The 26,176-nt window shown below is 42.5% G+C and overlaps 3 protein-coding genes across 9 annotated transcripts in view; 1 reads left to right on the forward strand and 2 right to left on the reverse strand.

Moving 5' to 3' along the window:
* tbpl1 (TBP-like 1) overlaps positions 1–6,120 on the forward strand; it is a 22,905-nt gene extending 16,785 nt beyond the window's left edge. Inside the window, exons 1-7 of one of the 5 annotated variants that reach the window (XM_058056760.1) lie at positions 87–416; positions 1,078–1,302; positions 1,384–1,466; positions 2,308–2,371; positions 2,562–2,665; positions 3,901–3,995; positions 4,177–6,120. In XM_058056760.1, coding sequence (XP_057912743.1) covers positions 1,174–1,302; positions 1,384–1,466; positions 2,308–2,371; positions 2,562–2,665; positions 3,901–3,995; positions 4,177–4,259 — 558 coding nt within the window. In that variant the 5' untranslated portion in view covers positions 87–416; positions 1,078–1,173 and the 3' untranslated portion in view covers positions 4,260–6,120. Of the gene's footprint in view, positions 1–86; positions 417–457; positions 872–1,077; positions 1,309–1,383; positions 1,467–2,307; positions 2,372–2,561; positions 2,666–3,900; positions 3,996–4,176 lie in introns of those variants that run through there. The other 4 variants (XM_058056756.1, XM_058056758.1, XM_058056759.1 and 1 more) reach the window with 4 other exon arrangements.
* On the reverse strand, positions 5,026–12,089 carry slc2a12 (solute carrier family 2 member 12). Its single transcript, XM_058056724.1, has 6 exons — positions 11,835–12,089; positions 10,391–10,509; positions 8,571–9,845; positions 8,276–8,398; positions 8,023–8,155; positions 5,026–7,944 (listed from the first exon to the last, which is right to left on the reverse strand). The coding sequence occupies exons 2-6, from the start codon at positions 10,485–10,487 to the stop codon at positions 7,746–7,748; spliced, it is 1,827 nt and encodes a 608-aa protein (XP_057912707.1). The 5' UTR covers positions 10,488–10,509; positions 11,835–12,089; the 3' UTR covers positions 5,026–7,745.
* A 7,168-nt stretch (positions 12,090–19,257) lies between these two features.
* The window catches only part of sgk1 (serum/glucocorticoid regulated kinase 1), a 32,514-nt gene continuing 25,595 nt past the window's right edge, over positions 19,258–26,176 (reverse strand). The window contains exons 1-10 of one of the 3 annotated variants that reach the window (XM_058056723.1): positions 25,748–25,958; positions 23,969–24,044; positions 23,819–23,894; positions 22,454–22,642; positions 22,230–22,361; positions 20,876–21,112; positions 20,713–20,808; positions 20,472–20,627; positions 20,294–20,383; positions 19,258–20,213 (exon numbers count right to left, since the gene is read on the reverse strand). In XM_058056723.1, coding sequence (XP_057912706.1) covers positions 20,046–20,213; positions 20,294–20,383; positions 20,472–20,627; positions 20,713–20,808; positions 20,876–21,112; positions 22,230–22,361; positions 22,454–22,642; positions 23,819–23,894; positions 23,969–24,044; positions 25,748–25,775 — 1,248 coding nt within the window. In that variant the 5' untranslated portion in view covers positions 25,776–25,958 and the 3' untranslated portion in view covers positions 19,258–20,045. Of the gene's footprint in view, positions 20,214–20,293; positions 20,384–20,471; positions 20,628–20,712; positions 20,809–20,875; positions 21,113–22,229; positions 22,362–22,453; positions 22,643–23,818; positions 23,895–23,968; positions 24,045–24,136; positions 24,396–25,747; positions 25,959–26,176 lie in introns of those variants that run through there. The other 2 variants (XM_058056722.1, XM_058056721.1) reach the window with 2 other exon arrangements.

A 26,176-nucleotide genomic window follows, 5' to 3' on the forward strand; every position in this document is an offset into this window, starting at 1 on the left:
GAAAGTTGTAACCGGAAACTACCATTTCGTGGATTTATTTTGAAAGCAAAAACCGGAAACCTTATTGTCTTCCTGAATGTAACCGGAAACTCATTCTTCGGTTCCGGGTCTTACTTTAAAAACTAACCCCGGAAAGTGATTTGCTGTCGTTGAAGCTGTTCCATTTGTTTTATATTCGAAATTAAAACCAAAAATAGCACTCTGGTGTATACAGCCGCAGTGCATCTTTTATTACTTTTCTTCAACCTGCGTTCGGGTTGACGAGCTTTTAGTTTCATGTCGCGGCTACCGCACGGGCAAAGTGGATGAGGTAGCTAATCAATTAAATGCAACATTTCACATTGTACACCATTTTACCAAAAGCCACCCGGAAACAATGAGAACATCCTCAGTGCAATATTAAGGCTGCTAGCATGGTAAGCTAGCTACGCTAACAACTTTTCATTCATACTGCCCTTCTTTGTTGTTAGCTAGCGCTCATCGCAACGTTAGCTGGGTACAAGAAACAGTGCGTCGTTGCTCTGCTCTTTTTATTTGGACATTTTGACGCACAGGGACAATATAACTCACCATCCGAGTTAGTTTGTTGTGGCTATTTTTACAAGGGGATGCGCAAGCATCACATTTCTAAATAAGTGCTAGCTGGGCAATATAGAAACTTCATTTTTTTACGTAAATCTACGGCGACGCTACGCTCTTGCACGATTTAGTCTGAAATTGACTGTTACGTTTTTAATCAAAGCGCGCGTGTCGTGGTCCGAAGGAGGGAAGAGTCGTGCTGGCACATATGAGAGTCTTTGTGTTGAAGAGTTTTAAACGGGATGCTCCTGAAATGGACCTGTGATTTTTATCATCATAAACAAGTTGATGAGTATGGCAGCCTTTCTTATCACTTTAATTCACTTAACACTGAGGTTTGTAAGAAAGAAATGACTTGCTGCTGTGTTATGACAATGGCAGGACATAGCCTGAGATTATTTATATAATATCAGCATACATCACTACATACATGTCTCCGATGTTTTGATTGTTTTTATGATATTCACTAATAAAATCTTTGCTTTCCCCTCCAACTAGCCTTGAATCTGCAACCAATGCTTACATCATGGTGATGGCGGACGAGTGAGGTCTTGGTGCATAACACACACACACACACACACACACACTTCCTCCATGGATTCCAGCAATGATGACACTCTGGATATCATCATCACCAATGTGGTGGCGACATTCAGGACCAGGTGCCACCTCAACCTCCGCACCATCGCTTTAGAGGGCACCAACGTCATCTATAAGCCGGAGGTGGGGGTAAGGATGTCGCTTGAGAAGAGGGAAACATGCTTAGCGAGATATTTTGTGGACAATCTTGTTTTTTTTTTCCAGAAAGTTCTCATGAAGCTTCGTAAGCCCAAGATAACTGCCTCTATCTGGTCCTCAGGGAAAATTATTTGCACAGGAGCAACAAGGTACACACATTTATTCACTAGGCAGCCAAAAAACAACCAATAATGACCTATAGCATGGCTGCTATGAATGATAACTCTTAATATGGAAGTGGCATTATTAGAAGCGCACATTAAGTTTTTTAGGCACATACTTCATCCATCCATTTTCTGGATCGCTTAACCTGACATGGGTTGCGGGCATGCTAGAGCCTATCCCAGCTGTCTTTGGGCGAGAGGCGGTGTACACCCTGGACTGGTCGCTAGCCAATCACAGGGGCACATATAGACAAACAACCATTCACACTCACATTCATACCTATGGACAATTTGGAGTCTCCAATTAACCTAGCATGTTTTTGAAATGTGGGAGGAAACCGGAGTACCCGGAGAAAAACCCATGCACGCACAGGGAGAACATGCAAACTCCAGAGATGCCCAAACGGGGAATCGAACCCAGGTCTTGTAGCTGTGTGGCCTGCGCCTATGGGTAAATTAGAGTCTCCAAATAATTGAACATGGATAATTTAGGAATGTCGGCAGGGGGCGACTGATGTACCTGTAGAAAACGAGAGGGTATATGTTGTTTTTTTTTAAATTGTTTTTATTATAAATAGAGGAAAGCTGTACAGTAAATAGACAAGTTGTACTATTATTATTTGGGATGTCACAAAGTCTCGGCCGTAAGATCTCAGGAGATCAAATCATGACAAGATTTCTCTTCAGAAAAAAAGGGGGCACTCGAACTAGGCACAAGGACTAATATATGCCTGGTGACGCACCTATTCAGAACGGATGGTTTGTGTTTAGAAATCCATTCATATCATAACAACCAAACTCAACCATTTCTGCTCTCTTCATTCAGTGAAGAAGAGGCCAAGCTGGGTGCCCGCAGGCTGGCACGTTGCCTGCAGAAAATTGGCTTCAAGGTAGTAACCACCTCATTTCTCTTCCACATATGACTGCTGTGAGTGTACATGCTACATTTCCTCAAATGATGAATAAATAAATGCTTCCCTTTGCCACCCTTGCATCATTAGGTGTAATTTTAGAGGCAACCATTTGGGGGCATACTGGTATTTGTTGAGGAACTGATGGCAAATGTCCTGTCGTGTGCAGGTGAAATTCTCAGCCTTCAAGGTGGTAAACGTGCTGGCCGTGTGCTCTATGCCCTTTGCCGTCCATCTGGTCGACTTCACCAAGAAGAACCGGCCCATCGCCAGGTGTGTGTATTGTCTAGAACTGGAAATATTTGGATATCATCCTATTACTTAACTACTGGGATGTTTCTAGAGTTAAATATTTGTATTGGGTGACCTCCGGTGGCAGGAAGGTTGATCTGCACTGGAGATGTTTTTTTGTATGTGTCAGCCTCAGCATCAATAATGTTTAGCCAACACCTTTCTATACATGAACTAAAACGAAAACTCTTTTTTTCTGAAGATAATTGCCACACTCATGTTTCTTCTTGGTGACCATATTTAGCTCCATGAGAGGGATGGTGAGTGTGTAACTAACTTAAAGGTACGCTGATTACCTAAATAAAGTGTAGGCGGCACCCTTTTATAGAAAAAGAAAATTCCTCTTTCTGCTTCATTGCGACTGTGTTAAGTGTTACTTTATGAAGCGTTGTTACATTTGCTTAGATTCGAGGTGTCCATACATTTTCAACCGAGGGCCAAATACTGAAAAATCAAAGGATTCGGGGGCCACTTTTAAATTTTTTACAGACCAACATGTAGACATGGGCTGGTTATCGGTTTCAAGGTCAACCGCGGTATGAAAATTGCACCGTTTCAACTGAGCTTCGATCTGCTGAAACCACGGGCATGAGTTGTACTGCTGAAAGTCAGACAAATTAACCGTTGCTGCCTCTTTATTATCAAGTGTTTTGCATCATCTCGAGTTTTGCATCCTATAATGTGTAGATTTAGTGTTTCACAGGGCTTTGCAAATATGTGTGTAGGCACATAATACTGCTTAAGTACATTTTCAACATGTTAATGTGAATATCATAAGCTGTTAAAAACAAACATGTATCTAAGGTTAAGGTACATTAATATTAAGTGAAAACGTTACACTCGTGTGAAACATTAATTCAAAAGAATCTCATTTGGAGGATGTACTCCCATTTACAACAGGTTTCTTTGTATACGCATGCGTAGTAGTGCTAGCTGGCACAACTTGAAGGCACCACCAGTACGGCCACGCTCTTGTCGGGCAACATATTACTCACATCAAGGCTAACCAAACTGTTGCTAACAGTCACATGACCCGGAAACAGAAGTGGAAATTTGGTGATGCGAGCAAATGAATAAAAACCCAGCAAATACACAAAAAACTAGTGGATAAGTTGTGACTTCCACATTCACAATGTTATGAAATAATGATGTGACATTACGAGTTTGTTTTTTTAATGCTTTCAACAATCATGCATGTGTTTTTTTTCTTTGTGAAGCTATGAGCCAGAGCTCCATCCTGCAGCCACCTACAGGATCAAACACATCAAAGCCACCATCCAGGTGTTCTCCACCGGCAGCCTCACAGTGACAGGTACCTCACACACATTAACTAGACCCCAGGGACATAACAAGCTTGAGAAGGATTTGAGATTTCATACGAGTAAAAAAAAAATAAAAAAAAATCAGGCGATTAAATAAGCCTGATCCCGAGAGGAATTTCAGAGGGAGATTTACTCAGATTCAACCACCCTCGGCCCGTTTTCTTTCTTCAGGACCAAATGTGCAGAACGTGGCCACAGCTGTGGAGCAAGTGTACCCACTCCTCTTTGAGTGCCAGAAGCCGCTCTGCAAATGAGGGAAGGTAGACCACGGAAAAGCTCCCAAAATTCAGTGGCATGGTGGGCTCTATTTTATTTTATTTTTTATACATTTTTTATAACAGACCTGAACTGACAAACACAGGGTGGTTTCTCCAAACGCATTTTTCTGGACTTGCCAATCCAGGATCAATTGGTTTGCTTGGATGTTTTTCTCCAGCCATTTTGGCTGCACGCTTGCAACCCATACTTGCGTGGACAAACCTGAGAATGCTGCTTCACAAGGAAATAAGCAAGAGTCTGAACATTAATGGCAAACGTGTTGCAAAGCAGCTCTTGTGCTGAAGCTTGTTTTTGCCATCCAATGGCTAGACACAGTTTTCTTTATTCATCTTATCCCTACAGCTATTTACACAACAGTAATTTCCTCCACAGCCGTAACAGATGAGCGCACTAAAATGTTCCATAAATTTACTTCTTGTACATTTCTATACACTCACTGTAAATTGTAAATATTTACATTGTTTTTTTATTATTCTAGGATAGGGCAGTATGTATTGAAGACCTGTGAGGTGTAGAATGCATTTTAAAGGAATTGTTGCAGGGTGAGAATGTTTTAACTGCTATAAACTGGTCTGTCTTGTTCAAATATGATCTTTTGTTTCAAGTGGTGCTGACTAAAAACCTGAATAACCTTTGCTCATGCAAATATCGGAACTTAACCTACTGTAACATACAAACAATGTTTAATAAGGGTGTCACAAGGCTGCTGGTCACGGGGTCTTGTGTGATTAAAATGACAAGTTTCTTTCCTCCGAAAAAAAAAAAAACGTCTCGTGGGCACTAGGCCTGGGACGATAATAAAATAATGAATCACACAATAAATGAAAATAATTTGCCGGCCTCAGCTTATGGTCATGTGCATGTGCCTGTTTTCCTCATCTCCTGCATCTCCTCCAAACGGCCAGGACGATGGTTCACTCTGCATTGGTTTTCTGCACTTCCTCGTTTCTTCCGTAGAACAACAGCATGAATGGAGTGAGCCCTTTTGAAGAAGGATGTGATGTAGTAGAAATAATAGTAGTCTGGTGACACCCCGATTAAGCGTTCAATTTTAAATGGAGTGTGACACCCGTCTGGGACGTTTTTCAACCACTCAACTATTTGACTATTAAATATCTATATATGACTATTTTGTCAATAAAATAAAATCAAACCTAAATCATGTTTGCAATGAAAAAAAATCAATTTAACTTGGATTTTAATAGTCAACAGGCCTACACAAGTCATTGTTTCAGCAGAAAAACAGCAACAGTTAATCACCAATTTACTCATTTAATACTTTTTTATGTGGCTACATTAGGTTCACATGCATGTGCTGTATGAGCTACAGGATACGGACAACAGAACTGCATATTATCTCGTCAACTATCTTTCGCTTAATTCCGTTTGATCACAGCCAGGTCACAACCATCATACGGGCTCCTACGTCCAGTCTAAGTGCATATAAAAAAAATGCTGCAGACCGGCTACAGAGGTTTGTTGTCATGAAAAAACTCTACAGCAGCTTATGTTGTTTTCAGGCTGCAAAACAAACTTACACACTTTGTGCATCATCCGTACGGCCAACGTGTGTCTTTTGTACATTTTGTTGGAGTCAAGTTTGAGTCAAATGTCTTTTTTTTTTTTTTCCATACGTTGCACTTGCGGACTCTATGCGTGTCCTGTGCCACTTGTGAACCCAGTACCGCCAACACATGCTCAGATATTTTTAGTTGCTCCATGCTTATTGAGAAAGTGTTGCCTGTACAGCGAGAATGCATCAAACACACGAAAACTTGGGTATATAGTTTTATATGGTTTATTGTATCTGTACTTATCAGTGAATGTTTTTTTTCCTCTGCTTGCAATGTCATTAAGGACAAGAATCGCCAATATATTAAACATATTAAGTATGGTTGTTAACCATTTATGTATCACAGCACGTGACGTTGCAGGAGCTCTATTGTAAAAAATAATAATAATTGCAGAACCAATCATATTTTCGGTACGGTTCAAAGGCCACACACAACACAAGGCCAGTAATTGTACTGCAAGTTTGATGGACGTTGGTCTTACAACATACGGGCGTTGGCTGTACGAATGAAACAACAGAGTATGTCCAAGCAGCCTCAGATGTCGATCGTGTTTCACACGTTGGACTGTTATACGCTGGGGGCGTTGTGATCATGCTTCTTTATGGTCACCACAACTACATTCAAGAGCACAAAAAAAACAAAACCCAATTAAAAAAAAAAAAATCTGGTTGTGACCTAGACTTTAGACGAGAAGCGCAGGCTTCTCTCAGCGGCGACTCCACCTTCCCCTACGGATCCTGAGGTGCGGATCCCCAGGCAAATTGAGAGACAATCTTTCCAACTAGTTCTTATTTGTCTGACATGCCCTGAATACCTCGCCAAGGAGGCGTCCTAACCAGCTGTACGAACCACATCATCTGGAGTCGCGGTCAACTATAATCACCGTAATAAAATTCTCTCCCAATAAAGAATTAATTTAATGGCTATTTTAAAACAGCACATGAATATGTCTCTCTTTTCTGTGTGTTCAAAAGGTATAAAAACAGCTAAAAAGAGGCAGCTAATTAACGGCCGTAAAGAGACTCACCAACAAGTTTTACGGTTTTATATACATGCTTTGCCCATGTAGTAACAGGCACATTCATCGTAACATAATTCTCAGTCATTTTAAGTATTACCGGAACTTCCTTCCTGGGCAAATTGATTTCACATGGCAACATAAAAGAACGCTGCTAAACCTAGCGTAACCTCAAAAACAAAAGGCAGCTCCAATTTATAGCTTTACCTGTCGGTAGTGGCCTGAGGAATTGTGATAGAGTGGTGAAGCCAGCTAGTAGCTAGCCGGTACGGTGTAGCAAGGTGTCACTACGCCAATCAAACTAGTTGGGTGTAACAGTGTTGAAAGAAAAATAATGTTGCTGTAGCTTGGTTAATATGCAAGGCATTATTTGTATAAATGCAGCACTCTTGGCACTTTTTTGGAGTTTTTTTTTTTTTCCCCAGAAGGTTTTATGGGCGGAATAGCTGTCTCCCATCATGTGTATTCCTAGCTGTCTCTTTTTAGCTGTTTTAATATCTTTAGAATGCACAGAAAAGAGAAAGTGTGTCCATGTCTCGCATAAGGATTGTGGTTGAAGGCCAAAATATATATTTTTTAAAAGTGTTCCTCCTTGAAGCAAAAGTACAGGAATAGATATTTTAAGAAACGACAAATACTCCCCATAAAAAGTACTCCATTTCAGTAATGTGAGGAAATGTAATTAGTTACTTTCTACTGCTGTGGTTTTTATTGAACAAGTGTTCAAAAAAGATTGGCACTTTTCCTTTAAAGCTGTTGTTGGATCCCATCAGAATGCAAGTGTACCTAATGTTTTAAATTGATTTTAATACATATATTTTTTTATTTACGGTCAACTTAACTTAAATATGTTTTCCATGCTGCTCATGTTAGTCTTGACTTAAATTATTATGACATAGAGGGACTAGCTTACTGTTACTGAACAGGGAGTCTTTGTTCATTTTTGTGTCTGCTTCACATGGGTTATGAAGTGGATGCGTGTCACTGGATTTTTTGAATGTCTCTCTGGACATTGTACTCATCTCCTGAGGTTGGACTTTCTTGCAGAGACTAAACTTAAAATGCTTCCTGTGGATGTCAAAGAGAAAGATACGTGTATGAGAACCAGGAAAACCAGTGAACAATCCCGTTGTGTTAAACTCTCACTTTTTAGCCAGTTCTTTTGATATTTCCTCCAGCGTACGTCCTTTAGTCTCAGGCACGCAGAGGATGACGAACACCAGCAGTATGAAGCTCATGACGGCATACAGGAACATAATGTTGGGAACGCCGACCTTCTCTGGAAAAACAACCACCAAAAAAAAAACTGGTATTGCCATGATGAGCGAGGCTTCTGTCAACACTGCAGGCTTCCGTTTATGCTTGCATCATTTTACCTGTGATTACTCTGAGGACACACCTGTAATAGTGAGGAACGTCATGGAGATGAGCAGGTTGGTGCCCCAGTTGACGGCCGACACCACTGACACGGCTCGACCTCTGACGCCCGTTGGGAAGATCTCGGTGAGGACCACGTACGACACTGAAAGAAACAGTGTTAGTGTGTGTGTGTGTGAACACACAGCAGTAGCATTTGTTATCTAAGACTACTAGTTTGTAGACAACAAATGCACTTTGTCCCTCCCAGGACAGGACAACAGATACTTTATCAGTCATACCTTAAATGAGATTTAGAGCTAATACGCGATGCTTACTTGGCCCCAGGCTGATGGAGAAAGCCGCCACAAACACCAACAAGCTGATGAGCGACGCCCACTTGAGCGAGATAGACTTGTCTTCCGTTGGCTCAACTCCCAACATGACTTCATCTTGTGTCATTTCTGTGCCGTTCCAATGGACGGGTGGGCTTGTGGGGAAGGTTCCGCTGTTCTCTAACAGCGCTGCGGTTCTGTTGGGATCCCACATCATGAGCGAGTGATTGGTTGTCATATTGCTGGCACACAGGCTGGACAAGTGTGTGTGACTCTGCAGCGTCAATCCGCCCAGTGCGGTCAACGACATCCCCATGCCGACGGCACCCACACATAGGAAGGTCTTAGGTCCCACGCGGTCCACCAGCAGAACAGCCGGGATGGTGGCCACTACCTTGACCACGCCTAAGCCGGTGGACGCTAAGGTGGCGGAGGAGTCACTGTTGAAGCTGACGCTACGTAGCAGCGGTGAGGCGTAGGTCAGGATGTTGGGCTGGCCGGTGGTTTGCTGGAGGAAGACGAGCGCCACGCCTGTCAGCAGCCGGGATCGCAGGTTGGACTTGGAGCTGAAGAGCTCCATGAAGCTGTGTTCAGACTCCTCTTTAAGTCCTGCCTGGATGTCCCTGAGTTCTCCTTCCACCTGCTCCTTCATGCCCCCACCCATACGAGCCAGAACCATCCTGGCCTGCTCCATGTTCCCCTGTGCCACCAGGAACCTTGGACTGGGCGGGAGGAACACAAGAGTGCTGATCTGAACCAGAGCCACAGGGATCACAAGTCCAAATGTATACATCCAGCCATTGATGAACGTGGAGAAGGCGTAGCTACACCCGAAGCCAAGCAAGACGCCCACCACTAGCATCAGCTCGTACAGCGTCACTAACAGGCCACGCCTCTTCCGCGGCGAGATCTCCGCAATGTACAGGCAGGACCCGGTTCCTGACAGCGCCGTGCCCATGCCCACGATGACTCGCCCTATCGTCAGCGTCGTCATTGAGGTGATGGCCAACAGCAGGACTGTCCCCCCGATCACCATGAAGTCGCTCAGGATCAGAGAGCAACGGCGGCCCCAGCGGTCCAGAATGGGACCACCGGCGAGACACATAAGCAAAGAGCCGAGAATCTGGGAGCTGACAAGAAGCTCCTGTTCCTGGCACGAGAGCGACAGGATGCCACGCAGCTGTAGCAGCACCCCCGACGTCAGGCCGATCTCGTAGCCAAGCATCAGGCCGCTTAGGGAGGCCGTCACCGCTGCCACCACCACCAGCCAGCTGCAGCCTGCGGGAAGACACACCTTAAGTACCAGCCATGTCTAACGGTATGGTCTTTTTTTTTTTAACTGCTCCTAAAAGAATTAGCTGAATTATTGGTGTTACTCATTCCTGTAAGGACTTCACCAGCATCCCACCCTCTCACAGGAACATATAACCTTTGTCTCGTGGGACTGTAGATAACATTCTAGCCACAATCCATGATTGTTTACACATGTTGATTAAGTAGGACTGACATTGTCAGGTTTATTATTGGGGTCGTAGTTTGCAGTGGTGTACAACTGCCTTGCATCACATGGGGACCTGTTCAAAAAAGAATCATTAACAAAGACAATTATTTGTGTTTTTTATTATTTTAACTAAATAACTTTTAGGCAGCTTTCAAATCCCGACAACGTTTTTAAAAATGAGTAGAAAATTCTGCTCACTAAAAAAAAAAACTCTCAGGCAGCAGAAATATTGACTCATCATTGGTGTACAGATGATTTTACTAGTACATGCAAGGATAAAAACTTGCAAATTTTGCTGTTATTGAGTGGTGCGTGTGTGTACCTTGGCCTCGGGCTGCTTTCTGGCTCTGGGTGTCTTCACAGTAATGGTCGCCTGGGAGGTCAGAGGACATCATGTTGGTCTCGCTGCTGGAGTCCATCTGGGACCATCTGGCAGCAGGCCTGTGATGTTTAGCACATATCATCCATCCAAACGTAAACATAACTTGGAAAAACATTTTTGGGAGAAAAGGCGCCTTTGAACTTCACCATTTTGGCCCTATGAGACTAGATTTTAAGAAAAGTACAATATCAAAAATATAAAAACTACGGGTGTCACTATCTCGAATGGTTATATATGACAAGGTTTCTAGTTCAAATTGGGCACTAGGTCTGTGATGATAATAAATGAATTAATCTCCTAAATGAAAATGATCATTTTGACAGTTTTAATATACAGTACATATTTCCATGTGGATGCGTGTATGTTTTCCTTGTCTCTCTCCTCCAAACAGGCAGTAAGATGGTTCACTCTGTGCTTTCAGCATGTAGTAGAAATTAATAATAATAATATCCATCATTTTCTATGCCGCTTATCCTCACTAGAGTTGCGGCTATGCTGGAGCCTATCCCAGCTGTCTTTGGGCAAAAGGCAGGGTACACCTTGCACTGGTCGCCAGCCAATCGCAGGGCAAATATAGACAAACAACCATTCACACCTCTATTGCAATCTCACACGCTGTGTGTATGCTAGTGTCCCCCGCCTCCACCCCATCCACCGTTCATGCTGTTGTTCCATGGAACAAGCGCGCCGAGGTGCTGAAACCAATGCACAGAGTGAACCCTCTTCTTTGGAGGCAGGAAAGGAGGAAAACAGACATGCATACATTTATTGTGATTCGTTCATTCATTTATCATCATCCCACGCGTAGTGCCCATGAGACGAAACAAGATGTTTTAATCATGTGAAAGATCTTGTGACAGCCCAAATGTACAGTATTGGATTAAAGTATGTTTTGGTTAGAGTCAAACCGTCTGGAACGAATTAATGACGCTAACTGAGGTTGCCCTGAATTATACTTAATTTAAAATCGTGTCTGTTACTTGAGTAGCAAAAATTGTCAATTCTGCTAGAGTCCATTTTTTTATACCTGTATTTTTACTTGAGTGCAATATTTTAGTATTCTTTCCACCTCGGAAAACTAATAAACAAAACCTGTTCGGTCCACTGAAAGACACAGGAAACAGAGAGTAGTTATGTTGTACTATTAAACATTAGAGTAGATATCAAGACTTTTAAGATCTGCCCAATGGGGGGGTTCGTTATAAATACCAGCCCCCTGACAGGACTCTGAGTTGAGAACCGCACATGGCTGTGCTCTCCTGCTATGATTCTGTCTCATCTATAAAACCAACACGAACAAACACGCATGCACTAATGTTATGCACATGTTCGAACTACGTTCTGAGTTAAAACCGCAGGGGGGGAAACAGCGGTTAGTACTTACCTGTTTGTGCCGCTTGTTTAAAGTATACTTTGGTTCTCCATTCGCCTTGTTAAGTCTTCTTTGGGGTGGCTTAAGACTCTTTTAGCACCCCAACTACTCCCTAGTCCTAAGAAACTTTTTGTCCCCTGATAATTCCTGTCACTTTTTTTTCGCAGCCCAACTATTCCTCCTTCTTTCTCGTGTTTCTACACGCGGACTGCTTGTTTTGGTCAAGATGACCTGTTTAAGCCCGCCCACTTCCTATCGGAGCACCAATAGGAACTCTCGGTTTGCTTTAGCACCGCCTAGATGAGCTGATATTGGTCCAAACTCTCTGACCTGCAGAGCTGCTTTTTTAATGTGCGGTCTTCTCAAATGGATGACTTTCATGAATGAATGACATTTACATTTTTATGCTGGGGGTACATTTTCAACCCCTTTTATGACATTTGAAGAGAATGATGTCATTATTAATATGATTATATCAGCATATGTATTGCATATGTAAACATGAAGAGCTTGCAGAACTGCTATGCTCTCTCGCTTCTTGTCCCTTCACACCTGCCTGACTGCAATGAGGCCTCCACTCCCCCCCCCCCCCCCCCCACCCATCCCAAGTGCAACCCCCCACCATTCCAGACATGTATGGTTTGTGTTTTGAATCTCTGCCATTAGATCCCTGCTGTCTGCGTCTTATGTAACTCCACGGCGTCCCGCTTTGCCGCCCAGTCAGCAAATCTTTGCGGAGGTTAATTTGTCATTTGACATATCACTAAAATTCTTATCTTGCTCAAAGCGGAGCCACGTTTGCATGCCTGGGAGGGTGTTGCATAACTTGGAAGGCTGGTTGACACAAACACTTGGAACATAGAAGTTGTGCAGGTAGCAGTGACACCTCCATTCAATTTAAGTTGCTCTTTTATGGCAGGAAATGCATTAGGTGCCAAAGTAGTAGTCTAAAGGTCACAACCAATGACTGTAATAAATGTGTGTGTGTGTGTGTGTGTGTGTAGATATAACACATATGTTATTAACGCAGCAGGGTCTGCAGTGCAATGGTTATCTGCATTGTGGAAGCTTATTTACGTCATATTGTGTAATCATGTACGTATATATACACCTATATGTCCATCTGTCATGGCCTATTGCACATTTTCAAGTCTCACATTTTATAGCATTTGAAAGGCGTTTTGCGTACTGTAATAATAGTTTAGTAGAGCATACCAATAGTCTGATTTTTGCGTATTTCATTTGATAATGTATGTCAGTTTAAGGCCGCAATGATTGATACCCCGGCTTGTAGAGCTAAAGTGACTTTGTACTTTGCCTTAGTACATGTTCCATCTCTATCTTTCAGCGGTGCTTAAGAAATACTTGGACCTAAATCATTCTTAATAGCTTTCAACTGCATATTTGGTTATTAACAAAGAATGCTTTGGGAAGGAAAGATGGCGACATTGTGTGGATCATTTTTGTCTTTGTCTGGCAAATGCAAGTCAAAATAGCGAGGTTTCCTGTGTTTTTTTGACCAGAAAAGTGCATTCGAAGCAAGTTGAAAAAAATGAAAAAAACGACATACTAACCCCTTACGTTTTTTGTCAAAAATCACCAAATTCAAAATTGGCATTTTATGCCGTTTATGGATGCTTCTGGGGCCCCTGTTGAGTGTGTGTTAGGTTTCCTGTGTTTTTTTTTTTTTTTTTTTTACCAGAAAAGTGCATTAGAAGCACGTTGAAAAAATGAAAAAAACGACATACGAACCCCTTACGTTTTTTGTCAAAAATCACCAAATTCAAAATTGGCATTTTATACCGTTAATGGATGCTTCTGGGGCCCCTGTTGAGTGTGTGTGAGGTTTCCTGTGTATTTTTGACCAGAAAAGTGCATTAGAAGCAAGTTGAAAAAAATGAAAAAAACGACATACTAACCCCTTACGTTTTTTGTCAAAATCACCAAATTCAAAATTGGCATTTTATGCCGTTTATGGATGCTTCTGGGGCCCCTGTTGAGTGTGTGTGAGGTTTCCTGTTTTTTTTTTTTTTACCAGAAAAGTGCATTAGAAGCACGTTGAAAAAAATGAAAAAAATGAAAAAAACGACATACTAACCCCTTACGTTTTTTGTCAAAATCACCAAATTCAAACACTGGCATTTTATGCCATTTTTGGGTGCTTCTGGGGCCCCTGTTGAGTGTGTGGGAGGTTTCCTGTGTTTTTTTTGACCAGAAAAGTGCATTAGAAGCAAGTTGAAAAAAATGAAAAAAACGACATACTAACCCCTTACGTTTTTTGTCAAAAATCACCAAATTCAAAATTGGCATTTTATGCCGTTTATGGATGCTTCTGGGGCCCCTGTTGAGTGTGTGTTAGGTTTCCTTAGTTTTTTTTTTTTTTTTTTTACCAGAAAAGTGCATTAGAAGCACGTTGAAAAAATGAAAAAAACGACATACTAACCCCTTACGGTTTTTGTCAAAAATCACCAAATTCAAAATTGGCATTTTATACCGTTAATGGATGCTTCTGGGGCCCCTGTTGAGTGTGTGTGAGGTTTCCTGTGTTTTTTTGACCATAAAAGTGCATTAGAAGCACGTTGAAAAAAATGAAAAAAACGACATACTAACCCCTTACGTTTTTTGTCAAAATCACCAAATTCAAAATTGGCATTTTATGCCATTTTTGGGTGCTTCTGGGGGCCCCTGTTGAGTGTGTGAGAGGTTTCCTGTGTTTTTTTGACCAGAAAAGTGCATTAGAAATAAGTTGAAAAAAATGAAAAAAACGACATACTAACCCCTTACGTTTTTTGTCAAAATCACCAAATTCAAACACTGGCATTTTATGCCATTTTTGGGTGCTTCTGGGGCCCCTGTTGAGTGTGTGTGAGGTTTCCTGTGTATTTTTGACCAGAAAAGTGCATTAGAAGCACGTTGAAAAAAATGAAAAAAACGACATACTAACCCCTTACGTTTTTTGTCAAAAATCACCAAATTCAAAATTGGCATTTTATACCGTTAATGGATGCTTCTGGGGCCCCTGTTGAGTGTGTGTGAGGTTTCCTGTGTTTTTTTGACCATAAAAGTGCATTAGAAGCACGTTGAAAAAAATGAAAAAAACGACATACTAACCCCTTACGTTTTTTGCCAAAATCACCAAATTCAAACACTGGCATTTTATGCCATTTTTGGGTGCTTCTGGGGCCCCTGTTGAGTGTGTGAGAGGTTTCCTGTGTTTTTTTGACCAGAAAAGTGCATTAGAAACAAGTTGGAAAAAAATGAAAAAAACGACATACTAACCCCTTACGTTTTTTGTCAAAATCAACAAATTCAAAATTGGCATTTTATGCCATTTTTGGGTGCTTCTGGGGCCCCTGTTGAGTGTGTGTGAGGTTTCCTGCGTATTTTTGACCAGAAAAGTGCATTAGAAGCACGTTGAAAAAAATGAAAAAAACGACATACTAACCCCTTACGTTTTTTGTCAAAAATCACCAAATTCATACGCTGGCATTTTATGCCGTTTTTGGGTGCTTCTGGGGCCCCTGTTGAGTGTGTGTGAGGTTTCCTGTGTTTTTTTGACCAGAAAAGTGCATTAGAAGCAAGTTGAAAAAAATGAAAAAAACGACATACTAACCCCTTACGTTTTTTGTCAAAAATCACCAAATTCAAAATTGGCATTTTATGCCATTTATGGATGCTTCTGGGGCCCCTGTTGAGTGTGTGAGAGGTTTCCTGTGTTTTTTTGACCAGAAAAGTGCATTAGAAGCAAGTTGAAAAAAATTTAAAAAACGACATACTAACCCCTTACGTTTTTTGTCAAAATCACCAAATTCAAACACTGGCATTTTATGCCATTTTTGGGTGCTTCTGGGGCCCCTGTTGAGTGTGTGTGAGGTTTCCTGTGTATTTTTGACCAGAAAAGTGCATTAGAAGCACGTTGAAAAAAATGAAAAAAACGACATACTAACCCCTTACGTTTTTTGTCAAAATCACCAAATTCAAACACTGGCATTTTATGCCATTTTTGGGTGCTTCTGGGGCCCCTGTTGAGTGTGTGAGAGGTTTCCTGTGTTTTTTTGACCAGAAAAGTGCATTAGAAACAAGTTGGAAAAAAATGAAAAAAACGACATACTAACCCCTTACGTTTTTTGTCAAAATCAACAAATTCAAAATTGGCATTTTATGCCATTTTTGGGTGCTTCTGGGGCCCCTGTTGAGTGTGTGTGAGGTTTCCTGCGTATTTTTGACCAGAAAAGTGCATTAGAAGCACGTTGAAAAAAATGAAAAAAACGACATACTAACCCCTTACGTTTTTTGTCAAAAATCACCAAATTCATACGCTGGCATTTTATGCCGTTTTTGGGTGCTTCTGGGGCCCCTGTTGAGTGTGTGAGAGGTTTCCTGTGTTTTTTTGACCAGAAAAGTGCATTAGAAGCAAGTTGAAAAAAATGAAAAAAACGACATACTAACCCCTTACGTTTTTTGTCAATATCACCAAATTCAAAATTGGCATTTTATGCCGTTTATGGATGCTTCTGGGGCCCCTGTTGAGTGTGTGTGAGGTTTCCTGTGTTTTTTGACCAGAAAAGTGCATTAGAAGCACGTTGAAAAAAATAAAAAAAAACGACATACTAACCCCTTACGTTTTTTGTCAAAAATCACCAAATTCAAAATTGGCATTTTATGCCATTTATGGATGCTTCTGGGGCCCCTGTTGAGTGTGTGAGAGGTTTCCTGTGTTTTTTTGACCAGAAAAGTGCATTAGAAGCAAGTTGAAAAAAATTTAAAAAACGACATACTAACCCCTTACGTTTTTTGTCAAAATCACCAAATTCAAACACTGGCATTTTATGCCATTTTTGGGTGCTTCTGGGGCCCCTGTTGAGTGTGTGAGAGGTTTCCTGTGTTTTTTTGACCAGAAAAGTGCATTAGAAACAAGTTGGAAAAAAATGAAAAAAACGACATACTAACCCCTTACGTTTTTTGTCAAAATCAACAAATTCAAAATTGGCATTTTATGCCATTTTTGGGTGCTTCTGGGGCCCCTGTTGAGTGTGTGTGAGGTTTCCTGCGTATTTTTGACCAGAAAAGTGCATTAGAAGCACGTTGAAAAAAATGAAAAAAACGACATACTAACCCCTTACGTTTTTTGTCAAAAATCACCAAATTCATACGCTGGCATTTTATGCCGTTTTTGGGTGCTTCTGGGGCCCCTGTTGAGTGTGTGTGAGGTTTCCTGTGTTTTTTGACCAGAAAAGTGCATTAGAAGCACGTTGAAAAAAATAAAAAAAAAACGACATACTAACCCCTTACGTTTTTTGTCAAAATCACCAAATTCAAAATTGGCATTTTATGCCGTTAATGGATGCTTCTGGGGCCCCTGTTGAGTGTGTTTGAGGTTTCCTGTGTATTTTTGACCAGAAAAGTGCATTAGAAGCACGTTGAAAAAAAAGAAAAAAACGACATACTAACCCCTTACGTTTTTTGTCAAAAATCACCAAATTCAAAATTGGCATTTTATGCCATTTTTGGGTGCTTCTGGGGCCCCTGTTGAGTGTGTTTGAGGTTTCCTGTGTTTTTTTGACCAGAAAAGTGCATTAGAAGCAAGTTGAAAAAAATGAAAAAAAACGACATACTAACCCCTTACGTTTTTTGTCAAAAATCACCAAATTCAAAATTGGCGTTTTATGCCGTTTATGGATGCTTCTGGGGCCCCTGTTGTGCGTGTGTGAGGTTTCCCCTGTTGTATGTATATACAGTGAAGAAAATAAGTATTTGAACACCCTGCTATTTTGCTATTTCTCCCACTTAGAAATCATGGAGGGGTCTGAAATTTTCATCGTAGGTGCATGTCCACTGTGAGAGAGATAAACTAAAAAGAAAAATCCAGAAATCACAATGCATGATTTTTTAACAATTTATTTGTGTGATACAGCTGCAAATAAGTATTTGAACACCTGAGAAAATGAATGTTAATATTTGGTACAGTAGCCTTTGTTTGCTATTACAGAGGTCAAACGTTTCCTGTAGTTTTTCACCAGGTTTGCACACACTGCAGGAGGGATCTTGGCCCACTCCTCCACACAGATCTTCTCTAGATCAGTCAGGTTTCTGGGCTGTCGCTGAGAAACACGGAGTTTGAGCTCCCTCCAAAGATTTTCGATTGGGTTCAGGTCTGGAGACTGGCTGGGCCATGCTAGAACCTTGATATGCTTCTTACGGAGCCACTCCTTGGTTTTCCTGGCTGTGTGCTTCGGGTCGTTGTCGTGTTGGAAGACCCAGCCACGACCCATCTTCAATGCTCTGACAGAGGGAAGGAGGTTGTTCCCCAAAATCTCACAATACACGGCCCCAGTCATCCTCTCTTTAATGCAGTGCACTCGTCCTGTCCCATGTGCAGAAAAACACCCCCAAAGCATGATGCTACCACCCCCATGCTTCACAGTAGGGATGGTGTTCTTCGGATTGTACTCTTCATTCTTCTTCCTCCAAACACGCTTATTGGAATTATGACCAAAAAGTTCTATTTTGGTCTCATCTGACCATAAAACTTTCTCCCATGACTCCTCTGTATCATCCAAATGGTCATATGCAAACTTAAGACGGGCCTTGACATGTGCTGGTTTAAGCAGGGGAACCTTTCGTGCCATGCATGATTTCACATCATGACGTCTTAGTGTATTACCTACAGTAACCTTGGAAACGGTGGTCCCAGCTCTTTTCAGGTCATTGACCAAGTCCTGTCGTGTAGTTCTGGGCTGATTCCTCACCTTTCTTAGAATCATTGAGACCCCACGAGGTGATATCTTGCATGGGGCTCCACTCCGATTGAGATTGACCGTCATGTTTAGCTTCTTCCATTTTCTAATGATAGCTCCAACAGTGGACCTTTTTTCACCAAGCTGCTTGGTAATTGCTCCGTAGCCCTTTCCAGCCTTGTGGAGGTGTACAATTTTGTCTCTGGTGTCTTTGGACAGCTCTTTGGTCTTCGCCATGTTACAAGTTAAAGTCTTACTGATTGTATGGGGTGGACAGGTGTCTTTATGCAGCTAACGACCTCAAACAGGTGCATCTGATTCAGGATGATACATGGAGTGCAGGTGGACTTCTAATGGGCAGACTAACAGGTCTTTCAGGGTCAGAATTCTAGATGATACACAGGTGTTCAAATACTTATTTGCAGCTGTATCACACAAATAAATTGTTAAAAAATCATGCATTGTGATTTCTGGATTTTTCTTTTTAGTTTATCTCTCTCACAGTGGACATGCACCTACGATGAAAATTTCAGACCCCTCCATGATTTCTAAGTGGGAGAAATAGCAAAATAGCAGGGTGTTCAAATACTTATTTTCTTCACTGTATGTGTGTACATGTAGGTATTTGTATAGATGTATAGACGTATGTCTGTATGTGTATACATATTTAAACATATACAAGTCTTTCCCACATCAAGTAAAGTTCAACCTTTTATTGCAAAGCAGCAAAGTTCACAAATCTTGAAACAATTTTTGAATTTACAGTACATTGAAACATGAATGGTTACAACCAATAAGCACATCTACGCATACCTTTTAGTCATCTGTAAATCAATATACATTACAACTAGTACACTTGACTCCAAATATACAAAGAAACTTAAATAGTGCTCAACAGCAACATTGAAATGGAATGTTCCGCTGGGTGGGGGCTCTTGGCAACACGTGCTACGACAATAGCAGCAAGTCTCTCTTGGTTATCAGCATTATTTCTGTTTGGCGTGCAATTAACACGGCTCATGAGTCTGTGTGCTACAGCGGCCTCTTGTGGCGGATCTTCCCACCTGCAGTCTGAAAAAATGAGGGAGGGAGTGACTTGAAGTGCGGACCGGTCCAGCGTGAGGGAGAGAACAAAAAGGCACCTTAAGAAGCCCGCTCTGTAACATTCATCCGACTCCCGTCTCTTTCCAGGACATTGAACAAAAAGCACCCAAAGTGAAGTTGGGACCAGGATGACGATGAGGATGAGTCGCTACGTAGATGAAGACACGTGTGCTTATTGACTTGCCGGAGCCATCCGTGTGCAAAGGGACCTCTGCGCTTGTTTGGTATTTGGGAATTTGTGCATTTTCATGGGGAATAACGGTTGGTGTGGAGGAACGTTGGTGTATTTACACACAAACAACCAAACAGGACGCTTTCCCAAAATATCAATCCCGGCTGGAAATGCTAGTCTATATGATAAGAGTCCTGATGTTGGGGAGTCCTATAGGTAGGAGTCCATGGAAGGGGCGTAAGAGAAGCCCACAAAGGCCTCGGCAGCCTCTTTGATGCTAGCCGTCACCAGGGCGCTGTCGGGCGAGCAGCCGATGGAACTGGGCACCGGCTCGTCTGTGAACTCGGGGTCAAAGTGTCGTAGGTCGTTAGGGCCCGTCTGGGTGGAAGAGAGACACGTTGAAAATGTCATACTGGAAATCATGGCAGCAAAAAGCTCACTTCATGTCAAGTTCTTACCACGTTGGGGTTGAAGGGAGGCGTGATCTTCTTGGCGTTGAGCTCATCCCAGTTGATGGGTGAGAAGAACATGTGGTTCTTGATTTCAAGCTGAGGAGACATCAGAGGCGGTCAGGTCAAAGCGTGGCTATATGAGACGTTTGTATAAGAAGAAGAAACAACAGGAGTTGGCGCTCACAAAGTCGTCTGTGCATCCCAGTCGCTTGGTTCTGTCCTTCTGCAGCAGGCCCTCCAGCAGGTGTCTGGCCGCGTTGGAGATGTTGGGCTTCAGCTGCAGGGGTTTGTTCAGGATGTTGTCGTACATCTCCGCCGTGTTGCGGCTGTAGAAGGGAGGCTGCGAGAGGGGACAAAGAGCACCAGTTAAAGTGTGCAAGGAGGAGGAGGAGGAGAAGAAGAGAAAGGAGGCAACTGTCACTCACCAGGCCGTAGAGCATCTCGTAGAGAACGGCTCCTAAACACCACCAATCCACCGTGCGGTCATAAGGTTGCTTGTGGAGCACCTCTGGAGCTAAATACTACAACAAAACACAACAAAGCGCTCTTGATTCCCTGCTCAAAAAGCAACACTGTATATATTCTTACCTCCGGCGTGCCGCAGAATGTGGAAGTGGTCCCGTTGGGCTCGATGTTCTCCTTGCACAGGCCGAAGTCAGTGAGGATGATGTGACCCTGTGAGTCCAGCAGGATGTTCTCCGGCTTCAGGTCCCGGTAGACGATGTTGAGGGAGTGCAGGTAGCCTAGCGCGCTGGCGATCTCGGCGGCGTAGAAGCGCGCCCTGGGCTCCAGGAAGCAACGCTCTCGCTGGAGGTGGTAGAAGAGCTGCAGAGGAACACAAAGGCCATGTGTGAAGACAGGTGACAGCATGGGAGGACACACATGAAGACGTTACAGCATGGTAGGACACACATGAGGACAGCATGGTAGGACACACATGAAGACAGCATGATAGGACACACATGAAGACAACATGGTAGGACACACATGAAGACAGCATGGTAGGACACACATGAAGACGTTACAGCATGGTAGGACACACATGAAGACGTAACAGCATGGGAGGACACACATGAAGACGTTACAGCATGGTAGGACACACATGAAGACGTTACAGCATGGTAGGACACACATGAAGACAGGTGACAGCATGGGAGGACACACATGAAGATATTACAGCATGGTAGGACACACATGAAGACATGTGACAGCATGATAGGACACACATGAAGACGTGACAGCATGATAAGACACACATGAAGACAGGTTACAGCATGGTAGGACACACATGAAGACGTTACAGCATGGTAGGACACACATGAAGACGTTACAGCATGGTAGGACACACATAAAGACAGGTAACAGCATGGTAGGACACACATGAAGACGTTACAGCATGGGAGGACACACACGAAGACAGGTAACAGCATGGTAGGACACACAGGAAGACAGGTGACAGCATGGGAGGACACACATGAAGACGTTACAGCATGGTAGGACACACATGAAGACGTTACAGCATGGGAGGACACACATGAAGACACATTGTCGTGTAAGAAGACAGGTGACAGCATGGTAGGACACACATGAAGACACATTGTCGTGTAAGAAGACAGGTGACAGCATGGTAGGACACACATGAAGACATTACAGCATGGTAGGACACACATGAAGACGTTACAGCATGGTAGGACACACATGAAGACACATTGTCGTGTAAGAAGACAGGTGACAGACTGAAATAAATTGGGAATAAATCCCTAACCCTGACCAGCAAACCACACAAATACACAACACAGGTCGTCCAACAATGGCAGGAAATGGACTCGATTAGACACACACCGACTGACTGACTGAGGATGGCTAACTTTGGGACCTGGCCCCTGACCCCGCCCACCACTTCCTGACTTTCCTTTCAAGGCAGGACATCTCTTAGTCTCACCTCGCCTCCATTGATGTAGTCCAGAATGAAGTAGAGCTTGTCTGCCGTCTGGAAGGAGTAGTGCAGCCCCACCAGGAAAGGATGCTTGACATTCTTCAGCAGCACATTTCGCTCTGACATGATGTGCTTCTCCTGGGGAAGGCAAAGGTCAGGGGTCAGAGGTTGACAAAGCGGAGAGAGATCGCTCATAAAACAAACAAAAAAACTCATCAGCGCCTGCCTACCTCCTTCTTCTTGAGGATGGCCTTCTTCTGCAGGACCTTGACGGCGTAGAACTGGTCGTCGGCGCGGTGGCGGGCCAGCAGCACCTTGCCGAAGCTGCCCTTGCCGATGACCTTGAGGAAGTGGAAGTCGCTGGGCTTGGCTGAGGGGTTGGACGACGGGCCGAGGTTTATCTGCTGGGTTGGGCTAGGCTGCGGGACCGCAACACTTCATTAGGTATACGTTTACAATCTCACACTACAGCCAATATCCATACATAGTCATTAAACAATAATTAGTAGTACTCAGCATACCTACAATGGTATTTAGCTTTTATTAAAAACAACTTCAACATAAATAGCAGTTTTCATATAATGTTTAACTAGTCTGTTGCTTTTGACATTGGAGCAACAACTGTCTGTTTTCATCTCTGAAATATGTCTATTGTTTTCAAAGCTTACTGCTCTAAGGTATAAAATGCTCTTTGTGACCACTAGGCGGCAGCGTTGACGCATTTTGTGGCAACTTTTTTTCCTTTACGTTGTACTAAAGCAAGTGTTTTGTTGCCTCAGAGTGCAGCTAATAGAAGACCAACAGGCTGAGTACTCACGCAAGGACTGCTGTGACAAATATGTGGGCTAACATTGGCAGAGCTCATATTTCATATTGCATTTTATTTTTAAATAGAATTCCATCAGAGAATGATAGCGGGTTGTTTTTACTCCCACGCCCACCGGGCTTCTCAATAAATGGCGATGCAGTCAAAACTGTGGCGTTTTCATAGCTGATTTTTATAATGGAAGTCTGGACATCATGAGTTTAGCATGATGTCCAGTTACCATGTTGATCCAAGTTACCATGGTGATAGAGCTGCTTTAAAAAAAAAAGATCTGACACCCTGACAGTATAACCCCTTCATAGTTCATATTTATAGCTACTTAGCTACAAGATGGGGTCAAAATATTACTGACCAGTGTGTTTCTACAACCATGATAGCATATTTCCAATATGGTCCTTGTATGACATAAATTATCTACAAAAACTTTCAATTGCATCTAATACTACACTTGCATATATATCTTTTGTATATGAATATATTTTATATAACATTTTACTTTTTAATCTGATTTTTTTTGTTGTTTCCATTCAATGACCTCTTATTTCATGTCATTTTATTGTGCTTTCCGGTTAGCAAAACGTCATAAAAACTCTACTTTGTTGTGGATAATAAAAAGTGGCGGAACACGTTTTTTTTCTCTGCCTGAAAAATGGCCTTGAGCAAATTTCGAACAAATATTTCCTATAGTATTCCTTGCATTGAGTGTCCCAGACAGTATGTATGAGATGTATAGCTGATGTTGTGCCCATGATGATTGAAGGGTACTTACCGGAGGAGAGGGGTTGGTATTCATGAGCTCGGCATCCTGCGGAGGACTCAAGGTGAGGATGGACTGCACCTCAGGACTTCAAACCAAAAGTAAAAGAAATGTAAGAAATTGTATACATTTTAAGTGATGAGCCACATGCTAGATACTCACTGTTTACAGGCGTAGGAATTTGTAGCCAGCCTCTGAATGAAGTCGTTCAAACCCATTCTCCTCTGTTTCATAAAAGCTGGAAGAAACACAAAAAGAAAAAAAATACACTCATTAAAGTCAATCCAATGGATAGGAAATAAGCAGTAAATATATTCCTGTCCTCCATACCAGTGACTAAAGCCACCAGCCCCTTGGACTTGGAGTAAGTCATGTCAGTCTGTCCTCTGTCTGTTTTAATCGTCATGGTGGCGAAGATTTGGCCCAAAAAGAAAATATTACAAGTTCGCCGTTGGCTCTTTGCTTTTATGATGACAGGAAGGCTAAGGGGGCGGTGTTTCCGGGTGGGCGTGAGCCTCCGGAGAGAAGCCTTCAGCTGATTGGACGCCCCGCTTTCCTCTTGTCCAATTACAGCTTGCAGCGCCCTGCACCTAAAGTAGTGTTGCTTGCGTCAAAAACAGAAAGGAAACCGTTCTTGTACTGTTTGCACACTTTTGCTGAATTGCGACATTTTTAAACCTCACCTGAGCAACTATGTGTGACCTTTAAAGTACGTCTGACCAAAAAAAAAACAAAAAAAAAACACGATTTGTGTTCGCTAATGATATCCAGATGTGTCCCTGACGCTTTAAAGCGCTTGTAGGAGGGTTGTAAAATACGTCTTATAAGAACATCAGTACACAATATGATAATATGATAATATGATTATGGCCGTTTGTTTATTTTTGCAGTTATAAGCATCAACCTTCCATAAGAGTTCACGAAGGAGCGAGGCGTGAGTAAAGGAAACATTTCTGTGCAGATACGGACCACACATATTGGGAAAAAGTAGCATTTCCCACAGGCTAATACATGGAGTATTTGTTTTACAGCCTGTCCAAGGACCTTTGCGTGTGAATCGCGTTTGCAACAAAGCAAATAATGGAAATGAGCCTATCACTTTTCACTGTTTTGGCTGCTGTTCAATTATAACGGCCCAGAATGACGCAGATTCCCTTTGCTAAAAAAAGTGGCAGTCTGAACCCAAGAAGGGGTGGGGGCGTGGGGGGGGGGGGGGTCGGATGCCAAAAAAAAAAGCCGCTGGTAGTGGAAAAATACAGAGTGAGGGAAAGAAAGACTCCACAAGTTGAAGGAGGAGAAAGGAGAGCTGGAGCATGGACATGCAGAAGTCCATCCATCCAGAAAGCGATAACTTTAAGGCACAGATAATATCACGGTACCGCAATCACACACACACACCAGACGTTTAGCGTCAGGCTCATTATGTAAGACACCTGGATGGAGTTTTTTTTTTTTATCTACAGTGGCCACATGTACAGATATCAGTATGAAGTCCACGTCCACTTTTTTCAACACAACAAATTAACTTTTATTTATTCAAAAATAAAAGTTAATTTGCAATTGCAATTCCAAAACAAAAACATGCAATTTTGCTACACGATGTTCAGCACTCATTTGCAGGAAAAAAAACAAGCCCCCTCATTCCCCCTACTTCACACCCACAAAATGGTATTTTGGCAAAGCAGGTCACAGATTTGCGGCGTGGATGGAGCACCCCCTCAAGATAAGGGTCTGCATTTTCCTCCCAAACATAAGTAGGTTACAGCATCATCCTCCTTATGTAACGCACTGTATACATTCCCAGCAGATGGGTGTTACTACTGTACATATATAATCCTACATTCGTTCATCTACGACTCATTTACTCATTTAAGAACACGTTTTAAAACCAAATACAGTATACTGTGTCAAGGTTGCGTTCAAAACCCAGCTCGTACTCACAAGTCAAAGCCGTCGTTTTGTCTTTCATTAGGGGATGCTTCAATGTCCGAGGTTGGTGTCAGAAGGTGGGCTGGATGGCAGAGAGCTAACAATCACATTAGCTAGCATTCCTCGGCCAGGAGACTTTCTTCTAACTGATTTTTTTCCCTTCCAGATCCTTTCGCTGAACGGGAAGGCGGAGACCGTCCGCCTTCTTGTTTCCTTCCATTCTGAAGCATGACTCGTGGTGCGTTCAGGTCCTTCACGGAAAGTCAGGAGTTTGGAGCTGCGGCGCTGGACGCGGTGAAAGCAGGGTTTCCCCAGGCACAAGTTACATGTTTGGGTCTTTTTTTGGTGTAATAAGGTACTTGAATGCATCGTAACATCCATGTAAACTAACCATAAAGAGACAATGAGACAGAAATTGTGGTCCTGCTTAACAATAAAATC

This window comes from Doryrhamphus excisus, chromosome 19 (assembly GCF_030265055.1).
Source record: "Doryrhamphus excisus isolate RoL2022-K1 chromosome 19, RoL_Dexc_1.0, whole genome shotgun sequence".
In the NCBI taxonomy this organism is placed as follows: Eukaryota; Metazoa; Chordata; class Actinopteri; order Syngnathiformes; family Syngnathidae; genus Doryrhamphus; species Doryrhamphus excisus.

Bases quoted from the DNA above. Each gene is read 5' to 3' on its own strand.
- slc2a12 (XM_058056724.1), bottom strand. From the start codon at position 10,487: ATGGACTCCAGCAGCGAGACCAACATGATGTCCTCTGACCTCCCAGGC. The intron at 8,399-8,570 runs GTAAGCATCGCG...TGTTTCTTTCAG, and splicing joins CTCCATCAGCCTGGGGCCAA to TGTCGTACGTGGTCCTCACC. The intron at 7,945-8,022 runs GTGAGAGTTTAA...TGACATCCACAG, and splicing joins TCAAAAGAACTGGCTAAAAA to GAAGCATTTTAAGTTTAGTC.